General features: G+C 50.6%; 1 protein-coding gene across 1 annotated transcript in view; it reads left to right on the top strand.

Moving 5' to 3' along the window:
- The first annotated feature begins 1,059 nt into the window (after window positions 1–1,059).
- The window catches only part of C12H10orf67 (chromosome 12 C10orf67 homolog), a 134,128-nt gene continuing 121,252 nt past the window's right edge, over window positions 1,060–13,935 (top strand). The window contains exons 1-2 of the mRNA XM_066585702.1: window positions 1,060–1,171; window positions 3,456–3,576. Of these exons, the coding sequence (XP_066441799.1) occupies window positions 1,077–1,171; window positions 3,456–3,576 (216 nt within the window). The 5' untranslated portion in view covers window positions 1,060–1,076. The remainder of the gene's footprint in view (window positions 1,172–3,455; window positions 3,577–13,935) is intronic.

The following is a 13,935-nucleotide window of genomic DNA, read 5'->3' as shown; positions in this document are numbered from 1 at the left end:
GCAGTTGGCAGGTTAGTAAGCTGCCAGGAACAAACAGCGTGGCACCTGCAGACTCGCCCATTACCCCTCCGGTCTGCATTAGAAACACCGCGATCAAACGCTCGTCTGAGAAGCCCTATTGAAATCAATAGAGGCGGTTTACAGCGTTTAGCGCGGCGTTGTAAACGCTGTACAAACCGCCTGTGTGCGAGCGGCCTGAGGTCACGGTCACACCGCTGAAAACCTGCACCAAAAACGGGGCAAATTCTGTGTGAAAAAAACGCAAAAAACGCACCATTGGTGCAGATATTAACATGGCAGATTTAACCCCTTCAATTGAAGAGAATAATGCTGTGGATCCGCACCAAAATTAGTGTCAACATCCGCAGATTGTGGGGTTTTTGTCAACGTTTTTATGTGGAATTTGACGCAGCTTTTGGTTCGGATTTACCGCTGTGGATAATTAGCACCAATCCCGCCATGTGTGAACGCGACATTATTGTCCCTTGAGTTTTATGTCTCTGGGAAAGTTGGTGGCGCCGCACTCGCCCGTGGCATGACCAGCACCCAGCTTTCCAAGGAGCTGCAACAGCAAATGATACGGGAGCAGGTGTGAAACATGATTGACAACAGTAGCAGCCATGTTGGTTGCCGCCAAGATTTCCCAGGAACAGCTATAAGATAAAACGGGCTGCGCGGAGTTAGACATTGACTGAATGTGGCGACGTATGTTCAGATATTATGGGACTCATTTATGAAAACTGTCTAGTTGTCGCCCGTAGCAACCAGTCAGAGCTCAGCTTCCATTTTACCACAGTAGTGGGCTGGGCTGTGATTGGTTGCTACGGGCGACAAGGACGGCTGGTTACACAGTTTTCATAAATGAGGCCCAATATAGGCTTGTAGTACAATGGAGTCTGAGGACGTGACACAACTTCTCTAGCGATATGAGGAGATCAGCGGCCAGCGGCCGTTCACTAATCACAGAGGGCGCCGTTGCCCACATCAAAGATGGCCGTGCCCTGCGCCTCTAAACCGGAAGTGACGTGCCGCGCGAAGGCCGACTGGTTGTCATGGATACAGACGCTGAGGGAAACATGGAGAGCAGCAGAAGCCTGGAGGCGGCAGCTCTGCCCGGTCCGGAGCACGACGATGCGGCTGTGCAGGCTTATGTCCGTGAGATCGAGTTCAGGTGTGCAGGATGCCCCCGGGGCTCTTATGTATATACCGTGCACGGGGTCACGTGATGTGCTGAGCACGCCTGTTGCTAGGTTACAGCGCTTATCCTGACATGTGACAAGTGTGTGACGCGGCATCATAGAATTCCTATTAATTTACTAGAATGCGGCGCAATTGTGACCTCAAAATGCTGGAACGGACGCGGAACGGTCAGAGTGGACGCGCTGTGTTTATACGTATATGCAAAATATAAAAATGTAAACCTCACAAAACTGAAAAATAACAGAAACCGTATGGCTTCATTTAAAGGAAAACGTATCCGTTCAAAATCGTCTCGGTTGGCGCGTTCTTACATTAAAGAAAAGTTCGCGGATTTCTGAAAAAGAAGATGAAGAGAAAAAGGAAAATCTAGGAAAAGTAAACCGAATCCGTTTCCAGGCGACGCGTCCGGGGCGTTATATCGCTGTACGATGCATCGCGCCAAAGGAGGTCATTGTAAAAAAAAAAGTGAACACGTACGTTTTTTCACGAGTCGCAGCAGATTAGTCGACTTTGCTTCAGTTTACTGCAAAAAAAAAAGAATTGAAGCGCAAATGTGAAATATAGCCCAAACGAGCGTCAATGTTTGTGTTCGCTTTTACCATAAAACTGAATGTAGACATTATAGTTTACGTTCTTATACGTTTAACAACACAAGACGCTGTGCGATCGCGCCCTCCGTGTACTCTGTGTGACCGCGCTCGCGGGTTCCGTGACGGCTGCTAAAAATGGTGCTGCGACAGAATCCCCGAAAGGAAACAAAGAGAATCACTTCTATTGGGAAGCCCCGCCCCCCCTCCCCCGCGCGCGGTGTCGGTTTATAAGGCTCCCGATTGTCTCCGTTATGTTTGGAGTACAGAATGGCGCGGTCAGCTACGTTATTCTATACTCTAAATAAAGCAGAAACGAACAGAAACTTTGTAGACGGACGGCGGGGGCGGTGCTTCCCGATAGAAGTGATTGCTTCCGTTTGTTTTCGGCCTGGGATTCTGTCGCAGCGCCATTTTTAGCAGCCATCACGGAACCCGCGAGCGCAGTCACACAGAGTACAATAATGCCGTCTGAGCGCTCCCTCCGCGAGGTCGGTCCGCCGCAGCTCGGTTTCGTCATACAGGAATTCTGATCTCCTGATACTGTGATGGAGTAAGAAAACAGAAGCGCCGTCTCACCTGCGAACGGACTGCGCCTCGGCGAGGAGGAAGCGGCAGAAAGAAAGAAATATACGATAAAAATGCAAAAAGAGAAATGAAGATTTTCGGATCTTTATAGTTTTATACGTTGTGTGAAAAGCAGCGCAACTTTTTGAATTCCCGCGGCGGCGAATTTGCGGAGGTGATTGTAAACCACGGGAAACGCTCTGCTGTTAGGCGCGGCGGAGAATCGCGACTTCCCTGAAGTGATGCGCATGTTGGTGAGTGCGATATTGGGGCGTGATTCACGGCCCCTGCGAAGTAGCGATGTCCCCGCGGTTTTGTCTAATAAACACTCCCATCACTTCAGTACCGCAGCGGCGGAGGACCGCCACGTGTTTCAAGGAAGCGGCCGAAGACGGGACAGTTCGCTATTCAAGAGAATGGGGTTCATGTTTGAGTATCTCGCTACGCACAAATCTCGCCCAATCATCTCAGCCGTGTGAAGCAGCCGTAGCCGGGAAATCAATGGGTCCTCTTTACTGCATATTGCGCAAATATGTTCATATAACGCCGGCCCTAGGTTAATTCACACAGGTAGGTGCTACATCAGACCGTAAATCTCAACCAGATATTGCGCTCGCCAACATGCGTTATCCTGCGGATGCGAGGCGTTTTTGTGTTAAGACTGCCTCGCATCACTTCGGGAAAGTAGCAATCTTGCGGCGCGGCGGACGATCACGGAGTGTTATCCATTGTTCTCAATGGGAAATCTCGCATCACGCGTCGGTGCACCTGGCATGCGGCGTGATGTTTTGCTGGCCCCGTTGAAAGCAATGAGTGATGCGAGGGCGCGCCCAAAGATAGAACACGCCGCACATTTTTCCCCGCATCACTCGTATATCCGTGCGTTCCGCAATGCACAAATCTCGCGTGACTTTCTCGGCTGTGTCAACCCGGCTTTAGCACAGAATGCCTCTGGACACGTCACCTGTACAACAATGCCTTGATGCTTCAGGTATGTAATCCCCAACGTTCCCGCTTGGTGACAGCAAGCAGAGGAAGTGAGAAATGTGCGCAATAACTAAAACTGGAAGCGTTCTTTACCTGTGATGTATTTTCTCGTAGGCAGTCGATCTCCAATCAGCTGCGGGTCGGCCTCTATGAGTCGGATCGTTCCACGCAGACTGACGTGAGCGAAGTGGTTGCGGTATCGGAGCTGACGGGCGTCATACAATGTCTTACACAGGTGAGATCTCCGGGGAAACCTGAAGGATGTGCCGGAAGCATCCGCTGTATTCTGTAGTGCAGCTTGTGTCTTCAGCGCTCCTCATAGATCCGGATACATTCATATACTGGTGTAGTTATACATGTGATGTATCATTATGGCGGACGCTCCGGCCGGACGCATCGTTTATTTTTGTCAGTTAACAAAATGCAAAGTGACTGAACAAAAGAGAAATGTAAATCCCGTCAGTATTTGGTGTGACCGGCCTTCCCCTCCAGCATCAGTTCTACATAGTCAGGGACTTATAGTCAGCCGTATGATTAACCAATTATACCAAACAGTTGATAATGATCGTCATGTTGATATGTGGTTGAAACGCAGCCACTAACTGAAACACAAACAGCTGGTTAAGAGGCTTAAAACTGGCTGATGAACAGTCAAACTCTGCTACAAAGGTGAGGTTGTGGAAGACAGCTCATGTCACAGGTCACACAGCAACAAGACACAAGGTAGTGTCATCCACAAGCTCTCTCCCAGGCAAAGATTTCAAAGTAGACAGGGGTTTCCAGATGTACCTGTTCAAGCTCTTTCAAGAAAGCACAAAGACACATGCAACGTTGATGACTGTAGACGCAGCGGTCGGCCAAGGAAACTTAGTGCAGCAGATGAGACACAACATTCTTGCTTCCCTTCAAAACAAGAAGATATCCAGCAGGGCCATCAGCTCAGAATTGGCAGAAAGCAGTACAATAATCAGTGTTTGCAACAGTGCAGCGTCGTGGCGAGTGGTACAATAATGAGTGTCTGCAGGCAGCAGTGAATCATGATGGAGAGCAGTACAATAATTAGTATCTGCAGGCAGCAGTGAAGCATTGTGGAGAGCAGTACAATAATGAGTGTTTGTAACAGTGAAGCATGGTGGCGAGTTGTACAATAATGATTGTCTGCAGGCAGCAGTGAATCATGATGGAGAGCGGTACAATAATGAGTGTCTGCAGGCAGCAGTGAATCATGATGGAGAGCGGTACAATAATGAGTGTCTGCAGGCAGCAGTGAAGCATGGTGGAGAGCAGTACAATAATGAGTGTCTGCAGGCAGCAGTGAAGCATGGTGGAGAGCAGTACAATAATGAGTGTCTGCAGGCAGCAGTGAAGCATGGTGGCGAGTTGTACAATAATGACTGTCTGCAGGCAGCAGTGAAGCATGGTGGCGAGTTGTACAATAATGAGTGTCTGCAGGCAGCAGTGAAGCATGGTGGCGAGTTGTACAATAATGACTGTCTGCAGGCAGCAGTGAAGCATGGTGGCGAGTTGTACAATAATGAGTGTCTGCAGGCAGCAGTGAAGCATGGTGGCGAGTTGTACAATAATGAGTGTCTGCAGGCAGCAGTGAAGCATGGTGGCGAGTTGTACAATAATGAGTGTCTGCAGGCAGCAGTGAAGCATGGTGGAGAGCGGTACAATAATGAGTGTCTGCAGGCAGCAGTGAATCATGGTGGAGAGCTGTACAATAATGAGTGTCTGCAGGCAGCAGTGAATCATGATGGAGAGCAGTACAATAATGAGTGTCCGCAGGCAGCAGTGAAGCATTGTGGAGAGCGGTACAATAATGATTGTTTGTAACAGTGAAGCGTGGTGGAGAGCAGTACAATAATGAGTGTCTGCAGGCAGCAGTGAAGCATGGTGGAGAGCAGTACAATAATGAGTGTCTGCAGGCAGCAGTGAATCATGATGGAGAGCAGTACAATAATGAGTGTCCGCAGGCAGCAGTGAAGCATTGTGGAGAGCGGTACAATAATGATTGTTTGTAACAGTGAAGCGTGGTGGAGAGCAGTACAATAATGAGTGTCTGCAGGCAGCAGTGAAGCATGGTGGAGAGCAGTACAATAATGAGTGTCTGCAGGCAGCAGTGAAGCATGGTGGAGAGCGGTACAATAATGAGTGTCTGCAGGCAGCAGTGAAGCATTGTGGAGAGCGGTACAATAATGAGTGTCTGCAGGCAGCAGTGAAAAATGGAGGTTTGGGGCTGCATTTCAGCAGATGGAGATGGGGATTTGGTCAGGATTTATGGTGTCCTCAATGTTGAGAAATACAGACCGTTATGTATCCTTCTAATACCATTAGGGAGGCATCTGATTGGTTCCAAATGTATTCTGCAGCTGGACAACAACTCCCAACTTCCAGTCAATGTCATTATGGATCATCTTTTCTAGTCACGGACACGACATAGAAGATATGAAAGTTATGATACTGAAAAGCAATTTCAAGTCACAAAGCCATAGAAGAATTTCAGAATATAAATTTATAACAACTTTTGACACTTTCAATAGAGGACTAAACGCTTCATGAGGATTCATGTGTGACTGGGAGGTATGAGAGATCTACAGCACAGATAACACTGCTGGCCTGGTGACCCCCTAACACTAATTCAGAGACCATAAAAGCTTCACTCCCTTATCAGTGACTACTTAAAGATGTTTGTATTTCTGATTGACTGTGCCTTGTCATAAGTGTGTGTATACTGCCTCTTCGGATCTATTTCATTAAGATTGAGGAAGAGCCCTGAGAGGTTCGCAACTCGCACTAACATCATGTGTTTTTGTTAGCCATTAAAAGCTGTCATATCTACAAGGTTACTTGGTTTCTCTCGCTGGGAATTATCACATTTCCCTTTTATTTCTGCAACGTTTTAAAAACGCTTTAATAAAAAAAAATGTTGTCAAGACGAGGACACCGATCCATTACAAATCAGTGGGGCGCATATTGTAAGTGTATTTTGGCTCAGAAGACGTGCCAAAGTCCGCCATATGAGCACACCGCTAGCCTGCAATCTGCACCACAACAGGCGGTAGATTTTGCTACAAATTCCCGGCAGATTATGATGTGGAATCGAAAATGGCTTAAATCTGCCTGCAATTTCACATCAAATATGCGGTCAGCGCTGCGGATGTTGCTGCGGAATGTCGTAGGCTGGCTTCCCACGGCTGAGAGAATCTTGGAAGATTTGTGTGTTGCGAGGCGCACAAATATGAAACCCATTCTTTTGAATTGGGTCATACACATGAGCGATGCGGAGGACACGTCCTATCTTGGAGTGTGCTCTGGCATTGCATCTCCCATTGTTCTCAGTGGGGCCGGCGGCAGCAGCGCAGCATGTCCTGGGTGCATGTGGTGTGATGCAAGGAGAAGTTTCCCCAATTGAAAACGATGGGAGAAACTCCGGATTCCTCTGCCGCGGTTATGAGCCGTGGCGGAAGATCGCTTCGTCCCCAAAGTGATTCGCATCCGTGGCGCAATCGCATGTAGGTGAGCGCTAAATCGGGCCATATTGCTCGCCAGTGTGAAGTTAGCCTTAGAGATTCGTCACGCTTGGTGGCACATTTATAATTTACAACAATGAAAGTTTTGATTTTTCATGTGCCGCGATGGCTGGGTGAACGAAGGGCCAATAATCAAGCAAATGAGCATTTCTTGTGGAGGACAATGCTGACTGCCTGTTTAAACAGTGGGATTGGGGATTCCCCCCCCCCCCCCCCCCACGCCCCATAAGCAATGTGCGGGTGCTGATAGGCTAGCATGGTAGTCTGGAGTGTGCTAAAACCTCTGAGGGCTGCCACGCATAGATGCCTTTCAAGTCCTGCCATGGCAGGGCTTGAAAGGGCAACATCAAAAATCACTGTATACTACAATACTGCAGTATTGCAGTATATCGTACAAGCGATTAAATGATTACAAGATCAAGTCGCCCGTGGGAACTAAAACGTGTTAAAAAAAAAAACTTGATAAAGATTCTTCTCCTTTTTTTCAAATTTTCCTATAAAAAATCCAAACCATTATAAAGTCCCAAATATTTGGTAACACCTTGTACATAAAAGCCTGAACTATTGGAGGCATACTCATGAAGATTTGCTTCCGGGGGCCCACGAATGACCTTTTGGGCAACCTGGATAGACTATATGGCCAATAATCCCTAAGGACAGGAAAAGGCAATGCCACCTCCCTTAACTGCTAAACCCAGATGAGGCGGACCTGCTGACCCTCCACATATTATAGCTTCCCCTCCATGGACCGAAATCCCCCCCCGCCCTACCCAAACCCTGGAAACATACGGTAGAATGGTAAATTCGATAGATTTTAGGACTCAAATAATTCAACAGTCTCGATCAGAAGTGTACCTCCTTTATTTCATGTTATTTTACTTCATGTTATTTCATCCTACCTTATTTTGTTCCTTTTCAATAGGTTATATATATATGCTGTAGTCCCGGTATAATTTGGATATTGCCACAGTATTACTACATTTCAATATGTTAACAATGAAAAGGGTTTCTCTGTTTTTTCTGTCTTTTTCTTCTCTTTGTTTTTTCTTTTTGTTTTTTTGGAATTGTAATGGAAAATTGTTAATAAAAAGGTAATAAATAGAGATGAGCGAACACCAAAATGCTCGGGTGCTCGTTATTCGGGACGAACTTTTCGCGATGCTCGAGGGTTTGTTTCGAGTAACGAACCCCATTGAAGTCAATGGGCGACCCGAGCATTTTTGTATTTCGCCGATGCTCACTAAGGTTTCCTTGTGTGAAAATCTGGGCAATTCAAGAAAGTGATGGGAATGACACAGAAACGGATAGGGCAGGCGAGGGGCTACATGTTGGGCTGCATCTCAAATTCACAGGTCCCACTATTAAGCCACAATAGAGGCAAGAGTGCCCCCCCCCCTCCCAACAACTTTTACTTTTGAAAAGCCCTCATTAGCATGGCATACCTTTGCTAAGCACCACACTACCTCCAACAAAGCACAATCACTGCCTGGATGACACTCTGCTGCCACTTCTCCTGGGTTACATGCTGACCAACCGCCCCCCCTCCCCCCCACAGCGCACACCAAAGTGTCCCTGCGCAGCCTTCAGCTGCCCTCATGCCTCACCACCCTCATGTCTATTTATAAGTGCGTCTGCCATGAGGAGGAACCGCAGGCACACACTGCAGAGGGTTGGCACGGCTAGGCAACGACCCTCTTTAAAAGGGGCGGGGCGATAGCCCACAATGCTGTACAGAAGCAATGAGAAATAGAATCCTGTGCCACCGCCATCAGGAGCTGCACACGTGGGCATAGCAATGGGGAACCTATGTGCCACACACTATTCATTCTGTCAAGGTGTCTGCATGCCCCAGTCAGACCAGGCTTTTAAATTCATAGACACAGGCAGGTACAACTCCCTATTGTGAAGTCCCTGTGGACCCACAGCATGGGTGGCTCCCTGGAACCCACCGGCGGTACACAGAAATATCCCATTGCATTGCCCAACACAGCTGAGGTAGTAATGTCGTGCTTAATACAGGTGGGCTTCGGCCCACACTGCATGCCCCAGTCTGACTGGTGTTCTTTACAAGTGGACAGATGTAGTAAAAACTCCCTGTGGACCCACTGCCTGGGTGGGTGCCAGGAAGCCACCGGCGGTACATAGAAATATCCCATTGCATTGCCCAACACAGCTGAGGTAGTAATGTCGTGCGTAATACAGGTGGGCTTCGGCCCACACTGCATGCCCCAGTCTGACTGGGGTTCTTTACAAGTGGAAACAGATGCATTTATAATTCCCTGTGGACCCACAGCATGGGTGGGTGCCAGGAAGCCACCGGCGGTACATAAATATATCCCATTGCATTGCCCAACACAGCTGAGGTAACGTCAGCTGTAATGCAGGTGGGCTAAAAATTCATTTGATTACACTGTAGGCGAGGGCCCACAAAAATTGCTGTATCAACAGTACTAATGTACATCCCAAAAATTGGCCATGGCCAGCCAAGAGGGCAGGTGAAACCCATTAATCGCTTTGGTTAATGTGGCTTAAGTGGTAACTAGGCCTGGAGGCAGCCCAGTGTAACGAAAAATTGGTTCAAGTTAAAGTTCCAACGCTTTTAAGCGCATTGAAACATAAAAATTGTTCAGAAAAATTACATGACTGAGCCTTGTGGGCCTAAGAAAAATTGCCCGTTCAGCGTGATTACGTGAGGTTTCAGGAGGAGGAGCAGGAGGAGGAGGAGGAATATTAGACACAGATTGATGAAGCAGAAATGTCCCCGTTTTGGATGGTGATAGAGAACGATGCTTCCATCCGCGGGTGCAGCCTACGTATTGCTTACGTATCGCTGCTGTCCGCTGGTGGAGAACAGAAGTCTGGGGAAATCCAGCCTTTGTTCATCTTGATGAGTGTTAGCCTGTCGGCACTGTCGGTTGACAGGCGGGTACGCTTATCTGTGATGATTCCCCCAGCCGCACTAAACACCCTCTCTGACAAGACGCTAGCCGCAGGACAAGCAAGCACCTCCAGGGCATACAGCGCGAGTTCAGGCCACGTGTCCAGCTTCGACACCCAGTAGTTGTAGGGGGCAGAGGCGTCACCAAGGATGGTCGTGCGATCCGCTACGTACTCCCTCACCATCCTTTTGCAGTGCTCCCGCCGACTCAGCCGTGACTGGGGAGCGGTGACACAGTCTTGGTGGGGAGCCATAAAGCTGGCCAGGCCCTTAAAGACTGTTGCACTGCCTGGGATGTACATGCTGCTCGATCTCCGCACCTCCCCTGCTACCTTGCCCTCGGTACTGCGCCTTCTGCCACTAGCGCTGTCGGCTGGGAATTTTACCATCAGCTTGTCCGCCAGGGTCCTGTGGTATAGCAACACTCTCGAACCCCTTTCCTCTTCGGGAATCAGAGTGGGCAGGTTCTCCTTATACCGTGGATCGAGCAGTGTGTACACCCAGTAATCCGTAGTGGCCAGAATGCGTGCAACGCGAGGGTCACGAGAAAGGCATCCTAACATGAAGTCAGCCATGTGTGCCAGGGTACCTGTACGCAACACATGGCTGTCCGCACTAGGAAGATCACTTTCAGGATCCTCCTCCTCCTCCTCCTCAGGCCATACACGCTGAAAGGATGACAGGCAATCAGCCGGTGTACCGTCAGCAGCGGCCCAAGCTGTCTCTTCCCCCTCCTCCTCATCCTCCTCATCCTCCTCCTCCTCCTCCTCACCGCGCTGAGATATAGACATGAGGGTGCTCTGACTATCCAGCGGCATACTGTCTTCCCCCGCCCCCGTTTCCGAGCGCAAAGCGTCTGCCTTTATGCTTTGCAGGGAATTTCTCAAGAGGAATAGCAGAGGAATGGTGACGCTAATGATTGCAGCATCGCCGCTCACCACCTGGGTAGACTGATCAAAGTTTCCAAGGACCTGGCAGATGTCTGCCAACCAGGCCCACTCTTCTGTAAAGAATTGAGGAGGCTGACTCCCACTGCGCCGCCCATGTTGGAGTTGGTATTCCACTATAGCTCTACGCTGCTCATAGAGCCTGGCCAACATGTGGAGCGTAGAGTTCCACCGTGTGGGCACGTCGCACAGCAGTCGGTGCACTGGCAGATTAAACCGATGTTGCAGGGTGCGCAGGGTGGCAGCGTCCGTGTGGGACTTGCGGAAATGTGCGCAGAGCCGGCGCACCTTTCCGAGCAGGTCTGACAAGCGTGGGTAGCTTTTCAGAAAGCGCTGAACCACCAAATTAAAGACGTGGGCCAGGCATGGCACGTGCGTGAGGCTGCCGAGCTGCAGAGCCGCCACCAGGTTACGCCCGTTGTCACACACGACCATGCCCGGTTGGAGGCTCAGCGGCGCAAGCCAACGGTCGGTCTGCTCTGTCAGACCCTGCAGCAGTTCGTGGGTCGTGTGCCTCCTATCTCCTAAGCTGAGTAGTTTCAGCACGGCCTGCTGACGCTTGCCCACCGCTGTGCTGCCACGCCGCGCGACACCGACTGCTGGCGACGTCCTGCTGCTGACACATCTAGATTGCGAGACAGAGGTTGAGGAGGAGGAGGAGGGTGCTTTAGTGGAAGAAGCATACACCGCCGCAGATACCACCACCACCGAGCTGGGGCCCACAATTCTGGGGGTGGGTAGGACGTGAGCGGTCCCAGGCTCTGACTCTGTCCCAGCCTCCACTAAATTCACCTAATGTGCCGTCAGGGAGATATAGTGGCCCTGCCCGCCTGTGCTTGTCCACGTGTCCGTAGTTAAGTGGACCTTGCCACTAACCGCATTGGTGAGGGCGCGTACAATGTTGCGGGAGACGTGGTCGTGCAGGGCTGGGACGGCACATCGGGAAAAGTAGTGGCGACTGGGAACTGAGTAGCGCGGGGCCGCCGCCGCCATCATAGCTTTGAAGGACTCTGTTTCCACAACCCTATACGGCAGCATCTCAAGGCTGATAAATTTGGCTATGTGGACGCTTGAGCGTGCGGGTGCGTGGCGGCGTACTTGCGCTTGCGCTCCAACACTTGCGCTAGCGACGGCTGGACTGTGCGGTGCGAGACATTGCTGGATGGGGCCGAGGACAGCGGAGGTGAGGGTGTGGGTGCAGGCCATGAGACGGTTGTGCCTGTGTCCTGAGAGGGAGGTTGGATCTCAGTGGCAGGTTGGGGCACAGGGGGAGAGGCAGCAGTGCAAACTGGAGGCGGTGAACGGCCTTCGTCCCACCTTGCGGGGTGCTTGGCCATCATATGTCTGCGCATGGTGGTGGTGGTGAGGCTGTTGGTGGTGGCTCCCCGGCTGAGCTTTGCGCGACAAAGGTTGCACACCACTGTTCATCGGTCGTCAGGCGTCTCTGTGAAAAACTGCCAGACCTTAGAGCACCTCGGCCTCTGCAGGGTGGCATGGCGCGAGGGTGTGCTTTGGGAAACACTTGGTGGATTATTCGGTCTGGCCCTGCCTCCACCCCTGGCCACCGCACTGCCTCTTGCAACCTGCCCTGCTGATGCCCTTGCCTGCCCCTCTGAAGACCTGTCCTGAGTAGGCGTTGCACACCAGGTGGGGTCAGTCACCTCATCGTCCTGCTGCTCTTCCTCCGAATCCTCTGTGCGCTGCTCCCTGGGACTTACTGCCCTTACTACTACCTCACTGCAAGACAACTGTGTCTCATCGTCATCGTCCTCCTCACCCACAGAAAGTTGTTGAGACAGTTGGCGGAAGTCCCCAGCCTCTTCCCCCGGACCCCGGGAACTTTCGAATGGTTGGGCATCAGTGACGATAAACTCCTCTGGTGGGAGAGGAACCGCTGCTGCCCAATCTAAGCAGGGGCCTGAGAACAGTTCCTGGGAGTGTTCCCGCTCCTGAGCAGGTGTCATTGTAGTGGAGTGAGGAGGCTGGGAGGAAGGAGGAGCAGCAGACAGAGGATTCGGATTTGCAGCAGCGGACGGCGCAGAACTGTGGGTGGATGATAGGTTGCTCGAAGCACTCTCTGCCATCCAGGACAGGACCTGCTCACACTGCTCATTTTCTAATAAAGGTCTCCCGCGTGGACCCATTAATTGGGCGATGAATGTGGGGACGCCAGAAACGTGCCTCTCTCCTAATCGCGCAGCAGTCGGCTGCGACACACCTGGATCAGGAGCTCGGCCTGTGCCCACACCCTGACTTGGCCCTCCGCGTCCTCGGCCGCGTCCACGTCCTCTAGGCCTACCCCCACCCCTCAGCATGCTGTATTACCAGTGATTAGATTTCCCAGGCAGGAAATAAATTGGCGCAAGCCTGCAGGCCAAATATAATGTTTTCGCTTTTTTGCAAACGGAAGACCCCACTGCGTGTATTCAATGAACAAGAAGTTTAATAACTGTGGTGTGGCCCTCAAAAAGTGTCACACAACTATAGTGTAGCAGAGTTATTAACTCTAGCAGAGCAGGTATTTGCCAGTCAGGAAAGACAATGGCGCAAGCCTGCAGTAAAGCGTAGCTGGTTGCGTCTGATTTTTGTACGTTGTACACGCAGCACACACGTACACGGAGACCTTAGGACTGACACAGGCAGGCCAAATATAATTTCTTTTCCTTTTTAGCAAAGGGAAGACCCCACTGCGTGTATTCAATGAATAATGTATGTCTTCTGGCCCTGCCTACACAATGGTCTGCACAGCTGGTTTTGAGAAAAAAAAAAAATGTGCAACACTGCTAACAGCAGCCTGGACAGTATTGCACACGGATAGAAGTGGCCCTAGAAAGGACCGTTGGGGTTCTTGAAGCCTACACTCACTGCTAACACGCTCCCTGCCTAACCCCCACTTCTGACCCTATTGCAGGGCGCAATGCTCTGCAGATCCAATTTTGGACAAAAAAAAAATTACTGTGCTAACACAGTACTGCACACTATTAGATGAGGCCCTGAGAAGGGCCGTTGGGGTTCTTGAAGCCTACACTGACTCCTAACGCTCTCCCTACAGCAGCTCCAGCAGCACTTTCCCTCAGCTAACTCACAAGGCATCTGAGGCGAGCCGCGGGAGGGGCCGACTTTTATACTCAGGTGACACCTGATCTCCCCAGCCACTCACAGCAGGGGGGTGGTAT

The sequence above is a fragment of the Eleutherodactylus coqui genome, chromosome 12 (assembly GCF_035609145.1).
Source record: "Eleutherodactylus coqui strain aEleCoq1 chromosome 12, aEleCoq1.hap1, whole genome shotgun sequence".
NCBI lineage: Eukaryota > Metazoa > Chordata > Amphibia > Anura > Eleutherodactylidae > Eleutherodactylus > Eleutherodactylus coqui.
This window is presented reverse-complemented; position numbering and strand designations above follow the sequence as displayed.